Raw genomic sequence first — 16,084 nt, forward strand, 5'->3', positions numbered from 1 at the left:
AACCCTTCACCTTCTGTTCTGTAGACGCATCGTGATGACACTCGTTTCATGCAATCTTGGTGGGGCGCTTTGAGTCAAGTCACAGAAAATTATAGCAAAAAGACAAATAAGTGTTGCAACAGGAACATTTGGAGTGTAAAGCTGCAAAGATAGCAGCATCCAAAGAGTTTAGACTCATCAGCCAGAAAGGCATTAAAGAAGAGTCAAAACGTTTTATTTCATTTTTCAGCATTATCTAATTTGACGCACTGAGGTTTGTTAATGTCATAAATTACGAGATGAGAAAGAAATCGAAAAGTATTACAAATGCCATTGTTATGAAATGTGCTTGGCAATTGGCACGAGGAGAATGATCACATTTATGTTAATGGTAATTATAATCTAAATGCAACAGCAGCGAAAACTCAAGTACCAAATATAAAGAGCTTGAATCAGTTTGGAATCAGATCTCCAGAATAAAAAGTGTTTGTAGGAAGGTTTTGATTGGCCAAACGCATGCAAAACATCGGCTATCCAGCATTTTTAAAAAGCTGTGTAAAAATATTGAATCCAGGATCATGGAAAGCAGCGATAATAATGGCATTTACCTGTTCTCTGCAGCGTTGATAATATATAACACTACAAGTTGTCACATGAGATTTAGACCAATTTTCATGCTCTTTCAATCACGTAAATTATTTGTTCAAATTCCAGTTACATTATCACAAAAACCCACGACTCACAACAAAAACAGCTGTCACTGTTGGTCAAAGGGAGAAATATTTTTTTTAGAAACCACCCTGCTGGCTAGGTCCTAGAGCTACGTGGTGTAAAACAGCATAATGTACTCTGAAATGATATATGAGATTAACGATGAAATGTGGAATAATGAAAGATGAGTGAGAACAGTCAAGAACAAATGGAGATGAGGTAGAACCTGTCATTAACATCCTGAATGTGAGCTTAGTTGTTCACAGTTTCTGAGCAACATAACGGGTCTCATTAATACAGAATTCAACTGATGCCTTACATAACATGAAGCTGTTTAGCACGGATGCCAGATATATCAGTCATCTGTTATAAATAAGCTGATCTTTTGTTTTGCAATCGTTCTAGTTCACATTATAAAGAGAAAAATAATGACAAATTAAAACAGCTACCATTTTTGAATGATTTAATTCACTGGAATGTGCACAAATACACTTCTATTTATTACATTAATTATATTATTATTATATTAACATTGATTCTCAAATGTTTGTGCAAAAATAACTATACTGTGATAGTCTGACTCATATTGTGATGTAAGATTTGGGTCATACGTCCCACTCCTACAAGAGTTATAAGAAGACTTTTGAGTTTGGTCATCACAAAGAAAAGCACACAGTGTGGCATCCGCGAAGCAACACAAATGCACTTGGCTCCTTTCTTCTCTCAGCCAAACAGAACTGCTTTACTTCTTTAACATTCAAGAGACTGGACCTTAAATGAACAGTGGACCGAAATCCCTTTTCTCAATCTGGCTGCGCTGCTGTGAGCTAATGAAGGTTTGGCTTCGTGCCTATATGTGACAGATGGTGAAAGACCTTTTTAAGTGTGCCCGAGGGACTTTTTAAACATTACAATCCACGCTGACTAATAGCTGCATGGTATATCCCTTAAATCTGACAGCGAGTCTTATACTTTTGGGCAAATATGTCAACTTTTGCACATAATAGGTGATGTAAACCAGTTTGTAGCCAAAGTCTAGATTCTCCTGCATTGCTGCTGTGTTGAGTGACTCAATTTTTGGCAAAAACAATACATCCATAGCAAGCCAACGTTCCTCAAAACTGAAGCCTTCAATTAATTTGATGCACTAGAAAAAGAAAAAAAAAGTTTGAAAAAAAAAAAAAAACAACAGCTTGGGGCAAAAAAACTGATTATGAAAACTGGTTCATACCAACAGTTAAAGTGATTATTTTGTTACTAGACAAATTTTTATTTCTACACTCGGTAGTCGAGGTTCAACTCCACGGTGTGAGCAACAGAGAGAAGTTGCTGCAACAAGCTGAATCCGATCCATTAACATGACAACCACAGGTTCCCCTGTCGCCCCGCTATTAATTATCTGGCCTTACAAGAAGATTAGGACACAAACAGAAAACAACACCGCGAGACTCGGCCATGCCTCGCCAGTATAATTACCCGTCCAATGTAAACAGAGCAGGAAGACTAATGCGCATGGCACGGGTCAGTGTCGCTCGAGTACGGACATGGCCTGCTCGTTTCCTTCCCCATTCTTCTCTTTCTTCGGTGTGAGGAGTGGGTAAGTGTGTGTGGCCGGGGATGGACGTCCAACCCAGAAACAATCTCCGATCTGCTGCTGTCTGTCTCGTAGACCCCTCCCACGGTTTCCAGGCTGATGAGAACGAAGGAAATATCTTTAAGGGCTTCGCCGCTCACCACTATTAAATTTTAATCCCTCAAAGTGAGCTAAGGCAAACATTTGACTGGAGGCAGAGAGATTGATGTGGAGCTGTCATTGCTTCTGCAGTTTATATTCACAGTCTGCTAGCGCTTGAAGTCGCCCACACGTACACGCAAGAGAAACGCCTGAAGGTCATCTGCCTCCCCACCAATACGCAAACTGTGCGATCGGTGGTTCAGAGGTTATTTGTTGCATTCTGGTAACTGCAGGACAGTGAGCACATGATGATTGTGAAATAAAGAAACAAACAACTAATGATATTCCAGAGACTAGGTCATGTTCACATCATTGTTTCCTGAAACACTGCAACACTACCGAGTCGACAGCAGCATGGCAAAAGAAATTATATTGCAATAGAGTTGGGAGGAATTGCAGTCTGAAATGAATAAGGGAACATATAAAACCGTGAAGTAATGCAAAGTCAACACGTCTATGTTAGTCGTCTTCATTGTACACAATGCAAAAACAAATCTAGCTTCTTCACAGTATGCAACAACTTTTGCTTGGCGTGGTAATGAAAAATGATGGCAATAATGCCTGCTTATATGTGGCAATTACTGTATAAATATTGTATTGAATGTTGCGAGGAAGTAAAGGCTAATAAAAATAACAAAATAAAGGAAAACAGAATAAAATGACAAATTAAGTTTAAGGTGTAATGGCATCTACTAAAGCATAAAATCTGTGTTTTTGAACACATAAAAGATACAGTATTGATTGGTCTATGACAAGTGGCAGCCATGAAGAAGCAAACCACAAGCCATTTCTCTGAAACAAGGATTGCTCTGTGTACTAAATGCAAGACTCAAACCACAAATTAAGGTTTTATTGAATCCTCCAGAAATCTGTATATAATATATATAAGAAATCTTTCTATAACTTTGAACTGCAGAGTACGATCATTAATAAACAAACTTTTTTTAGAAGCATGGTAAGCAGATGTTATTATGACAATACAGGCTACTAAGCCAAGGAAGAATACAGCAGCTATCCTGACAATTTCTCCACACACACACACACAAACACAAGGATTACAATAGCAAGAAGCTCACAGGCATCTAGTGAGCAACAATTCCCGACTAGACAGAAAGAACTGAATTGATTGAGGCACTCGAAACCACAGGCATTTTGTTCAGCATCCACAAGGCATCCCAACCTACACAGCAGGCGAAAAGAAAAATGGATCTGTCAATGACACAGCTAATGACACCCCAGAGATATGAGCAATGTCAATCCCACAGGAGCCTGAGAAAAAAAAATGTTTACCCTTACTTTCACCTCCAAGTCTTGCCATTTTAAACTGGCTCGATTACAATTTTCTCATTAAAGGAAAAACGTTGCTTATTTATGTTAATGTCCCACTCCTAAAACGCATAATTACAGTGTCCATTACTGACCAACTGTTACCCAACCATGATGGAAAATGGTGTAGTGTGCAACGGATCCATCTAGTTAAGAACTAATCAGACTGAAGTGTATATTTGAGTCAGTATATTTAATGCACTCCCTGATTCGCTTAGCCTTAAGGAGAAAAAACAACAACATCTTTATACTGCTGTAATTGTGCCTCCAGCAATCTACGATTACTTTTTAAAAAATGTTATCTACTGCGACTGGCTAAGTACTGGCAGAAAGATCACTCAAGGAATAGATATGATAGGTAAAGCGTACACATGTGTAACAGACAAGAGGCTTCATTCAGATAGCGCTAGACTGAAGTTTTCCTCACTAGTTTAGCATTCACACACACACACACAAGAGAGAAAACCTGACTGGGTTCACTAAGCATTTCTCTACGTGATGTTTTCATCAGCATTCTCACCCTTACTCCGATCTGACAGCCCCACCAGCTCCAGGGGTGACATCAGCCCCAGACATCTGTCAGTGTGAGCTGGCGACATTCGTCAAAGAACAGCGCCGTAATTCAACCATCCCATGATAAATCACTGCGTTTAGGCCAAATAACAAACAATGACTTCACAGGATTGGATTTTTAGGATTAAATTTACACGTAAGTGTGACATGCTCTCATATAATCGACAGAACATTATTTATTTAGGATGAGGAGCTTTATCGAAAACTAAATAACTAAAGAACTCTTTCCAGTTGAATTGGATTGGCTCGATTAGACATTCATGGGCAAAGATGCTTCAAAATAAGCAGAAGCCGGGGAAAGCTGACTGGGTTAGCAATGCTTTGTAAATCAATATAGAGTTCCACTGTTTGATTTCTCTCCTGGTGAAGTCAGGCAATTATAAAGTACATTTTAAAGAAAAGAATAGACCGATAATAATATTAAAGTATTCCAAAGTGCACTGGCACCCAAACTAACTTCAAACTTACTTCAGGGACAAAAGCATTAACACAGAAGCTGAGTGTTTGTGAAACTCGTAAAGGCGGTCTTGGGATTCAGTCTTTTTCTCTGACTTTTAATTACATAAGGAACAAACCCTTTGGCCAAGGGCACAGAAAGTCTCGCTGGGGAAGGTATTTTAGACACAGCTTCACGTACAAGATGAATGTGTTGTGGATGCTGAGGATCAGCTGGTGGTGATTCCTGGAAGCCAGCCCAGGTCTGTCTTAATGCAGTGTCGCTTCACTGAGCAAGCTAACACTCGCAGAGAAGAGGAACAGATTTCGCAGGGCATATGGGATATTGCTCTGATTCAAATAATCAGACCGTCGGAGATGCCTCTCTTACCTGTAGTAAACAATTAACCTACCTTTTCCTTCCTGCTCAATGACAATGGCACAGAACGAGGGGCAGCAAGAGAGAAAGTGTATGGGCGAAGTGAGAGCGCGAGAGTTTTAAAAATTGATTAAAGTTAGTGTGCTGACGTGTTTCTGCTTTTCAGTCGCATCACGCGGTTTCCTCTTCACTGACCTTCCCTTGACCTTCCTACCTTCCCTGGCTGAGTGTATAGAGGAGACGGACCGCCTGCTGTAAACAAACACACAAATAACTGCAAGAACAGGAGAAAAGTATCTCTAGGAAGAGGAAGATCTCATGAGTATACGTGACTATAGATATATACATGTGCAGATCTCAGTACTTTAAAATACTTGAATCAGCTTGTGGACCTGCAAATCTTTCACAGACTGAAAATTAATCCAGATGAAGCAGGATGTGGTTACCAGACTGAGCTAAAGTCCATATCGAATAAATAAACTTTTGAAGTCTTTATGTACTTCCTTAATTGGTGCAAATTATTCCTCAAAAAATAAAAACTTTCCTCAATTCTCCTAACAGACTGTATAAAATCTTCAGAAATACATTACATAAAAAATAAAGCATTTTATGTTGACTAATAAAAACAGTTGCCATTACTGCCACTTCCAGGGTCTTCTGATTGGTCCGCTGTTTTGGAACTGACATTGACGAGCGACACTGCATCTAAAAATTTGAATTCTTTTAAATGGAGCATCTTAATAATGTGATACTCATTGCTAAATATGTGAGACGTGGGTGCAACGGTCAAACGTCCATCTAGTGCAGGTTTACACAGAAATTCTATGGAAAAGTAGCTCAAATTAATGGAAAAAACACTTTCTGTGTGAATAACCCCTAAGAATTTCACAGATCTGTTCATGTGACGAAGACAGACGAATGTAAAGAAATCCACACTTTTTAATCAAATAAGAGCACAGTTGTGTCATTCGTGCCCTTAATGTTGACTCAGGTGAAATTCTATCTTCTAGCCAACAAGGCCCTCGAAGGCTAAGAAGCATGAGTGTGCTGTCCACTGTCAAAAGCTACCTACAATGTCAAAACAGCTGTGACGTCCTCCTTCCAGGCCCTGAAATATTAGGCCATAAAGCTGTGCACCATTATAAACCTGTACCCATCTGCTGATTTGTGGATCCAATTACTTTCTTTCTGTAATGGCTATGTTCACTGCCATGATGTTCAGTCAATCGCTGGCAGCTCCTCAGTTTCCTGCTCGTCACTGACTTCAGCGGTCACCGTTTTGGACCATGCCCCAAGAAAAGCACTTGTCATGCACCTTCAACTCCCAGATGACAATTCACAGGAAACGAAAGAGGTGAGTCATTTTGTCATTATCTCTAGAACGCCATTGACATTCCACATTTATAGAAGAGGGGCTGCTTACACCTGCAGTGGATTCGGTTGAGTGGCCCTCGGTGATGTAACCCAGATGTATGCTGAATCCCCCTGTCAACACGGCCATGTGGGTACAGGGGCGCAGGGGAGCCAGCTGACAGGTGCTGACAGATGGATTATCTACAGGGCCAGCGGTGGTCCTGGCTTCTGCGAGAGCTGAACTGGCAGGCCAGAGTAAACCAATCACAGCCGCTGCGCATCCAAACACCAGGTGTGTCCCCTCCGAAACCCTGCCGCTGCCACCTTCTTCCTGCTGGTGTGAAGTTACTGACTCTGAATAGCCAAACATTCACATATGAGAGCAGGCTGGCTGTTTTAAGTCTCTTCCTTCTTTTATCACTTCGAGAAGGTCCAAGAAAATACTGTGAGCTGGAGTCTATTTTTTTTTACCAAAATGAAAATCCAATTAATTAAACTTTATAAGAGACTGATGCTCATAGTATGCAAATCCCATTCCTAAATTATATTAGACATCAACGAAAGATGATTGTACTTAACGTGAAGGAGAGATGTTTTCGAGTTATTCTGTATCCTCAAAAGGTTTCTAGAACTGCATCAGTGAAGCCATGATAAACAACCACTCTGGTACCACTGTTTTGATACTCTGCCTGAGTGTGTTAGTAATTTGGTACATAAACAGGGATGAATAATGAATAAGGTGAACTTTTGTAAAATTATTAAGGGAGCAACCAATTCTTTGGGACATTAGAAACTAGGGGTGGCATGGTTCACTGAAAAAAACCCATACCGTTTGGTTCACCACACAAGGTTTGGATGGATGCGCATTCTGGATTCCCAGACATTACAACAATAGCGGTGAGGAGGAAAAAAAACTGGACAAACCATTCACTCTTGATCAATGTGAACGACTTACGCTGGAATATGAGCAGTCATTTATTCTGTCATCAACCAGGTGCTGAAAGATGAGTCAGATGAGTCCTGAACAGCACACGTTAATAGGTATTTAAACTAAACTCATTTAAGCTTTGTCAGTATAAACATTTAAGAGCCAAAGGACGCGAGCTTGCACGCGCAGTAAGAAGATTTGCCCATTCGCTCATCCAAAGCACGCAAACCCGCGCCTCAGAACGCTCGCAAATATAAGCTCTCTCTGAAGTATTGTGTTTAAATTGACAAATTCACACAAAAATTATATCAAAATGCCTGTCTTGGCAAGTATCCTACAGCAGACATAGCTGGCTGAATGCAGGCCTGCTGTATCAGTGCATTCTCTTAAAGTGACAGTCTTTATATTAATCAAACAACAACAACAAAGAAATCACTCACTGCTCCTGATTAAAAAGCTTTTAAAACTTTAATAAAGAATTATCTTTAATTTATATAGTCCAATATGCCAATGCTGTTTTACATTTGATTATTCAATTTCTGTACCTAAAAACTTATGCTAGACCTTGTCTTGTGCTGTTGCTTGTAGTTAGATAGAATATTCTTCTTTTTTTATTAGAAAGTATCATTTTTCCATAAACCTAGCACATACCGAACTGTACCGAAAACCGTGACTCTAAAACCGCGAAACAAACCGAACCATGAAAAAGTTGTACCGTGCCACCCCTATTAGAAACTGAATGAGTACTGATCACACCTGGTTCACCTCTAAAGGTCTCGTGAACTTGACAAACCGATACACAAATTGCTCAGTATCATGAAAACAATTTAATTCCGTAAAATTTCCCCGGTGAATGAACTAAAGAGCTTAACTCGCTAAATAAACAGAATTTGGTTTGGAAATTGGCAGATTTGTAGCACTGTGGAGCATCAAGGTTGAGAAAAGGTCAAATCAAACAAAACGATCTCGAGCTGTAAACCAAGGCTGACCTCACTTAAGCAAAGAGAGATTTAATGGGTCATCTCCACAGCAGGCAGTCCTACGGTAAAAATAGAGATAGCAATAAAGTCAGTGATGAAACCAGAGGTAAATCAACCCACCTTGTGATATGTCATCTTTTAATGTGCAAAAACAATGCAGAGTTTAAAAACACTGTCCAAAAAATGTTCTATTAGGGTCTTGTTTTAACTGTGTGGAGGCTGGTTAGTGGCAATGTCAAACTAGTAACAGCCTTTCCTTTGACCCCTGACCTCAAATCATACACTGAGCCATTCATTCATTCTTCAAATTGTAGGTTGCATTTGAGCTTTTTTAGAAGTGTTTAGATTCCTAATGAAAGGAGGTGGTCTACGGTAAATGGTTTGTGTGTTCATGCAAAACACGCAAAAATAGCAGCTGATGAACTCCAACCTAAAACCACGTTGAAGGTGGAAAATCACTGAGTCAGAACTGGAGTAAACTAGACTCTCTGTTCCAAACTGAAAACAGGAAAACAAACAAACATACACACACAAAAAAAAAAGAATAAAAGAAAACACAGTTCTTCAGAGTTCAATGAAACAAGGGCACGAGGTGAAGAAAGGTTCTTTACTTGAGGCTGTGCACATATCGGAGTTACCTAGTGACTCGGGCTTAAATGAAAAAAAGCAATTTCAGTGCAGATTACAGTATTAGATGAAAAATAGGAGGAACATGTGAAATTTTTCCATTATCTACAATGAGCTAGCGGCTGCATCTCGGCACGTTCTCAGGGGCCCAAGTAAACACAGACACATTTGAGAGATGTAGTATCATGCATCTTCTGGATGATCCATCATGGTATATTCCGTGCTGCTTCCAATTGTTTTGCCTGGCAGCACAGGGAAGGAAGAAGAAAAAAATAGCAAAGTAACAACAAAAAAACTCAGGTTCGCTTTATCTCTCACACTGTTGTGTGTTACTGTATATTACTAGTGCCTCAGAAAAAGAGCTCACCATTTTGGCTCTGTCATCTCAGCAGAGACCCGGCAACAGTGCATGGCGGCCCTTAAAGCCACCGATCTGCTCCATCACAAACTGGGAGGTGGACCGAGGCTTAGTGCTTCTCCAGTGGCTGCGTTTGGTCCTCGGTGAACAAGCATGCTCTGCTGCCAGAGCTCAGCCAGAATAACATCAAGTGGCTAAATTAGACAGCCACAGAAACACGACATGTTGCTCCTGTTTGTGAACCGCAAGGTTAAATTAGACGCCTCCTGTGTTCCAGAAGATGGTTGTCAATAATGAACAGTAAGCTTGTTCTTCTGGTCTCAGTAACTTCTGCACTTCTGCCAGATTCAAGGCCATTATTTATCACTGAAAGGGGAGAGAGGACTCCTCTCGCCCATTATGCTGGTTTCCTTAAATTTGAAGCGATAAGACCTTGTTAGTAGCTGGGGGTTTGAGCTGAATCTTCTTGCTTTCTATCACACTTCCACTTCAGAACACATTTGAGTGAGAGGAGCTGCTGTCACGGACACTTGAACCTGAACCTCCTCCTAGCTTGAAAGCCCAGCAGGCTGTTTGTTTTATTTTTATATAGAGAGATATTTTTGACTGACCGCCTGAAAGATCAGTGCAGTACTTCACAAATTCACACGCATCCAATCTCAGCAAAAGAGAGATTTTGAAGTGAAACCAGGGGCTCTGCTATAATAGATGTTGGAAATATGTATCTTTAATACTGAATATAACATAACTTGCGTGTAACTTGAATCTAATACTGATTTGTCAACTGCATTAATATGTTCAATCTGTGAAGGATTTGGGCTTTTTCAAACCAATAACTATTCATAACCGGTCTTTACCATTCACTAAAAGAAACGGCTAATAAGAGTAATGATTTGTGCAGTGCATTACACATTATAGCACATATCAACTTACTTTGTTACATCACATCCATAGAATGCTAACTCAGATTCGCAATTTAAAAGTGGTGCAGGAAACACTGTGACAGTATACAAATGCACTAGCATTAAGAAACAGATTTAGCATGAATTAATTGTTGAACAATTAAAATGTGTTGGGACAGAATGTTTAGCATTAGCAGATGGAGAGAGACCCAACCGCCTTGTTGTGCGCTGGCACGTCTGAGAAGAGAGAGCCAAACACATACGCAGAGGACCTCATAAACAACAAGGCATTAGGAAATGAGATAGCACTTTTATGGATTTCATTTAAACAAATATTCAGGATAAGATTTTGTGCAGTTAAAAAGTGGCCTGTTTAACACCATACAAACCTGATCCAACTTATATTTATATACACGGTTTTATTTTTAAGCTGAAACGGTCTAATAGAGTAAATATTTACAACTAGGTTCTCATTATGCACTTGGTTTGTCATAAAGAAAGGAAAAATAGACTAAATAAAAACAGCACTGATAACGGTTACCCAGCAGGTCTCAGTGCAATGTGGCTCTTCATTATCCAACACTGAGGAGCATTTGTTTGCAGCGTCAATTATCAGGTACACCGTTCCTTAGCACTGAATACCACAGCTTTTAATTAGCAAAGCACAGAAAGACGCAGATCTGTGCAAACTGCTGGAGCGACTGCCATGTGGAGAGCCGGGAGAGTACTACAAACTCAATTATGGCAAAATACTGCACATGCATTGAAATGAGGTTGGGAGAACACATGAAAAGCCTTGCAAGCCTAAATAAGACTGAGCACAAGACACATTTCACGCATGAAGAGAACACGGGTATGAAATGAGTGACATCCAGGGCAGAAAGATAATCAGGAAATAATAAATCAAACTGTTTTCAGTTATCAAGCATCTTTGAAAATGGTAAATCCTGAAGTTCCTGTTTTGCTTGGAAAGCAATGTGATTATGCATTTACAATATGATTATGTATTCTCAATAAGATTATGTATTTACAGTATGATTATGTATTTGCAGTCAATTACACGTAACAATAATTCTGACCATCTGGATTTATTATTCACACTGACAGTGATTGTTTTGTTGGAGAAAGGCAGGTCACTGTACTGTCAATTGCTGGTAGGCGTCTGGATGGCCCAGAGTTACTGGTGGGGTTAGCAACTGGCCATAGCATTTGAAAATATAATGTCATTGATGTCATTTTATTTTGACAAGTCATCGGTTTCTGGAGGGGAAGGCACTTGCATATAAACCTGCCAGTAGTGAATAATGCATGATATCATGAACAAGATGAATGATTATCAATGCATGAATCAAACTCGCTCAGAATGCTGACAATTTCTGACACGCCTTTTCATGCATCATTTTTTTCATTATATCACTATGTGGGCAGAGACAAATTATACAGAAGAGTGAATGAAACCGCTCGCAGCGATGACTTCTGAGTGTTGCATCTACAAGATCTCACAGGAGACGGATCACGTGAGCGCCATTGTCTTTGCTCCTATTGGTAGTTGCCACATCATTTGCCATAATACTTTAACGTTTCTCAACTCTGTTGTTGTTGCAGATCATGTCATTAATAATAAATAACTTAAAAACCAAAATGAACTTTTAAATGCTCTATTGACCACACATCTTCAAGGCAAATTCACAGAGCACATCCAGGAATATAGTAACCTCCAGTTAAAACTGAAAGGCATACACTGGTTGGACAAAGCAACACGTTTCCCAGTACACTCTTTAAATCACTTTACAGTTTCTACAATACAACTGTTTTATTTTCTCTTAACATTGAAACTACTCTGAGAGCCTTGTACATTAATCTACTCTATTCTAGTCTATTAGAATTTCAATCTATTGGACAAGGACTTGTGGCTTTTTAATCACAGATGTTGAACTCATTCTGCAACCGAAACAATCACAACTAGTGTAGTACTTTAGAGTTTATGAGATTTATACGATGCTAGATTGTTTTTTACTTATTGTCTACTGTGAGATCTTTGGATTATGTATTTTTCTGTGCATTAAATCCTCTTGGCCACTCTTATGGGACTGAATCAAACCACATATATCTTCTTCTATATAAAAAAGCAATTTCTTGCTTCATTTTACGTAAGTAACCTCTGTCACAAATGCATTTTACACTTCTTCAGTGCCGCCCTCCCCCTTTTTTTCATTTTGATTCTTCTGCTTTCACCAAAGCCCAGAGACTATCCATTATGTGTAATTTAAATGGCCACTCCCAATCCACCAAAAGAACTGTGTGTGAGAAAGTTCATGGCTGTCACAGAGCTATAAGAGGCTTTTTCCATCACACCTGAGGTTGGGATGAGTATAGTTTTCCTCAAGACAAATGCCAGACGCCTTTCACAGTAAATAGCATGAGGAGGTAAAGAAAACGGACTTCTTAAATAATATTAGTATAGTTTCCACTCACAATATATTCACACGAACCCTTGATTGATGTGAAATGATCATGCATTTTTTTATTTATTTTTTTTTATTATGCAAATGAGCCACTGCTGTTTTATTGAGTAAAAAGATGACAATAGTTTCTATTCTCCTTTCGCTGACAATGAAGAATTCACCATGCAATCAGAAAAGGACACCTAAAGGACACAAGCTTCTTAATAAATCACATGTAAACGTTACGCTTAAAGTTCTCTGTTATAATGATTTCAAATACACAGGTGCATGTACACTTTATACTATTTAAGACTTTCTGCCAAATAATTACAGTATATATATATATATATATATAACACTGTAATATAACACTTCTTATATTCAAGTTATACTTTGTTAACAACTTAGCCTAATTAACATCAAGTAACAACTAGCAATATAATTAAATCTTATTAATTAACACATATTCAACATTATAACATACTGGAAATTAATGCAAACTAGAAATATGAATAACTAATTATTACAATTATAGTGGATGCTGTAGAAATAAGTTCATGACACCTAATGCATTAACTGCTATTAATGTAGTGAACTGTATTAAAGTGTCACCCAGTACTGAGTATCTGAATAAGTAAAGCTTCTTTATTCTCAGTCTGTTTTCTTTCTTTCTCACTATACAGGTCCATTTGATCAATTTGAACTATCATTGATCTTGCCAGCACCTTTACAGCTCCTAAGATTTGAGTCATGCTTTGTAATATTGAAACTGACAGCATGCCTTATGTATTCTGAGCTCTACAGTGGAATGATTCCTTACAAGTCAGGTAATAAATGACACTAGTCAGCAAGCTTCAAGCCAAAATATTTTTATACGGCAGTTCACTCCAGTGGACATGTGGATTGGGTTTCCACTTCCCACTGGAATGGCTTGATGCATTACAAGAGCATGTGGCAAGATGTTGCAAGAACGCAGGAACACAGGCGAGCAAATACAGTTAATTGCGATGTCATTATAATCTCATCATAACAGTTGTTTTAATCACAGGAGCTGTCAATGACTGCGCTGGACGTCTTTGGCTGTGTCTCAATCTCAGTCAGCTGCCTACCTAAACAACATCTTTGGGGTGAACTCGCGCCTGTGAATCTCACAAACGCTGCGCGCGCCCGTGTTGTCTTTGTAAACAGCGCACTAGAGTATTCAGACACGGCCGATATTTAACGGCGAAACATCGCGAATATGTGTATTCAAAGTGAAGCGCAATGGTTTTTCAGTCACTAAAGTGATTCGCGAGGAAACCCCTATGCGCTCCGTATGTAATGCTGATTCTTATCGGAGTTTTCATTCATTTTTGTTCTGTCCGTAACGTCCGTTCTTCACGGGCGGCTCCCTATTCTGTACTGTAGACCTCGTACACGGGACTGACCACATTTAATGTCTCTAATCTATCAAATTAAGTTAAACTGAAGACAGCGTACCTGTGTACTGCACAAGGAACATCGTCCGGAGGATTCGGTTCAAAAAGACGCCAGTTAAAGTCCAGTAGGGCTCTGAAAGTGGACGTTATTCCGCGCTAGGAGCTTTGCTGCTGGTGTCTGTGGGTCCGCTGCGTTTATAACTGCTTTAAAGTGAGCAGACCACAGCGAGAGAGAGAGAGAGAGAGAGAGAGAGAGAGAGAGAGAGAGAGGAGGATCCACAGTCACGCTCAACATAACAACTACACTATCCACGACGCGACAGAACTAGCACGCTGTCTTTCTAAATAAATCTGAACGCCAGCGACGTCGATCACGCGCAAGATTGACCGTTATTGACGGTTATTGGCGGTTGGCCGATTCAAAAAATAAATAGCTTCATCACGGTCAGTGAGTGAAATAACTGAAATGTGACTATTGAGGCTTTAAAACGTCGACAAGTTGTTACTGTACAGATTAATGTCTATAAGGTTTCCATTATGTTTTTTTATGTTTTTTTATGTAAGTTAAAATAAGCTAAAAAAAAAAGCTAAAATAATAATTAGCCTACTTCTTGATATGTCTTCGAATTATTTAATATTTATTTAGGATATTTAAATGCAAGCAATAACTTCGTATTAGCTTACAAAACTAACTGTGTGACAATAATAATAATAATAACATTATTATTATTATTATTATTTCTAGTTTCCGTGGTAATCTTTAGTATTTTGTCGGTATATGATAAGGGATCCTCTACACGTTTCTATGTAACTGCAAAGTGCTCATATATTGCTTATGTGAGGCTGTGTGCCAGTAGAGGGAGCAGAGCAACAGTTAAACTTAAGGATAATTATCATATAAACTACAACAGGCTCTACACTAAACCCCAATGCCTCTTAAATAATGCACAAGTATGGGCCATTCATTGCAGTGGACAAGAACACTGCTAAAGTAATCTGCCGTTCAGTCAGAACAAATACATATTCAAGTCATTTCAATATCTAGGGATATCATGACAGAATTTTAACTACGCCTTCATATTTGACCTGATAAAAAAAAAGAATTATATATATATAAAATTATTATTTATTTTTTTGGAAGTAACATTAAAATGGCGTTCAACCACAAAAGCAATGTTGGTGACCAGAACATATGAACCGAATAACACTATACTGTTCTTACGTGTGATTTTCAATTTTCTCAGAACAGTTTGAGTGCAGCGATGTGTTATTAGCAGCACAAATGACTGTCAGCATGCAGTCATCCAGGGAAGATTAACCCTTGTGCATTTGTGTTCTTTTCAGGGGTTTTTTTTATGCAAAATGCAGAAATAATGCAAAAAGTATAATTAGGTCCAGAAGTATGTATTTTTATTAAAATTATATTAAAACACAAAAACACTCATTATTACCTAGAATATGTAGCAATGTAATAAGATAAATTTTCCAGTAAAAATCCTCACTCTATACAAATCATCACTGCAAGTTTAAACCTCTAAATGAATGAAATGTTTGCTAGTTCTGTAGGTTTAAAAATTAAAATCTGTGAAAGTAGAAAAAAAAAAAAAAGTATAATACTTATAAGGCGGCTTTTTTTGACACTAACATTTTCATCCTCTAAGGACGTGTAACTTTTATTAAATTAATATACAAGGGTTAATTAAATAATGCTTTGGCTTGCCAGAATCCCATGAACTAAAACAACTCCATGTTTAAAACTGGATAAAAGGTGTTAATTATCAGACCTAAAAGCTCTGTCAATTCTTCGTCATCAGTTAGGAACCTAGGTGTGCTATTTGATAGCAATCTTTCTTTAGACACGTTTCTAGCATTTGTGAAACTGCATTTTTTAATCTCAAAAATATATCTAAATTACGGCCTATGCTCTCAATGTCAA

At 38.6% G+C, this 16,084-nt stretch overlaps 1 protein-coding gene across 5 annotated transcripts in view; it reads right to left on the minus strand.

The window, feature by feature from the left end:
* enox2 (ecto-NOX disulfide-thiol exchanger 2) overlaps positions 1-16,084 on the minus strand; it is a 194,091-nt gene that overhangs the window by 126,849 nt on the left and 51,158 nt on the right. Inside the window, exon 1 of one of the 5 annotated variants that reach the window (XM_026281215.1) lies at positions 14,210-14,494. The exons of the other annotated variants lie outside the window; for them this stretch is intronic. Coding sequence (XP_026137000.1) covers positions 14,210-14,231 — 22 coding nt within the window. The 5' untranslated portion in view covers positions 14,232-14,494. Of the gene's footprint in view, positions 1-14,209; positions 14,495-16,084 lie in introns of those variants that run through there. 5 annotated transcript variants of the gene reach the window in all.

The sequence above is a fragment of the Carassius auratus genome, chromosome 14, assembly GCF_003368295.1.
Source record: "Carassius auratus strain Wakin chromosome 14, ASM336829v1, whole genome shotgun sequence".
NCBI lineage: Eukaryota > Metazoa > Chordata > Actinopteri > Cypriniformes > Cyprinidae > Carassius > Carassius auratus.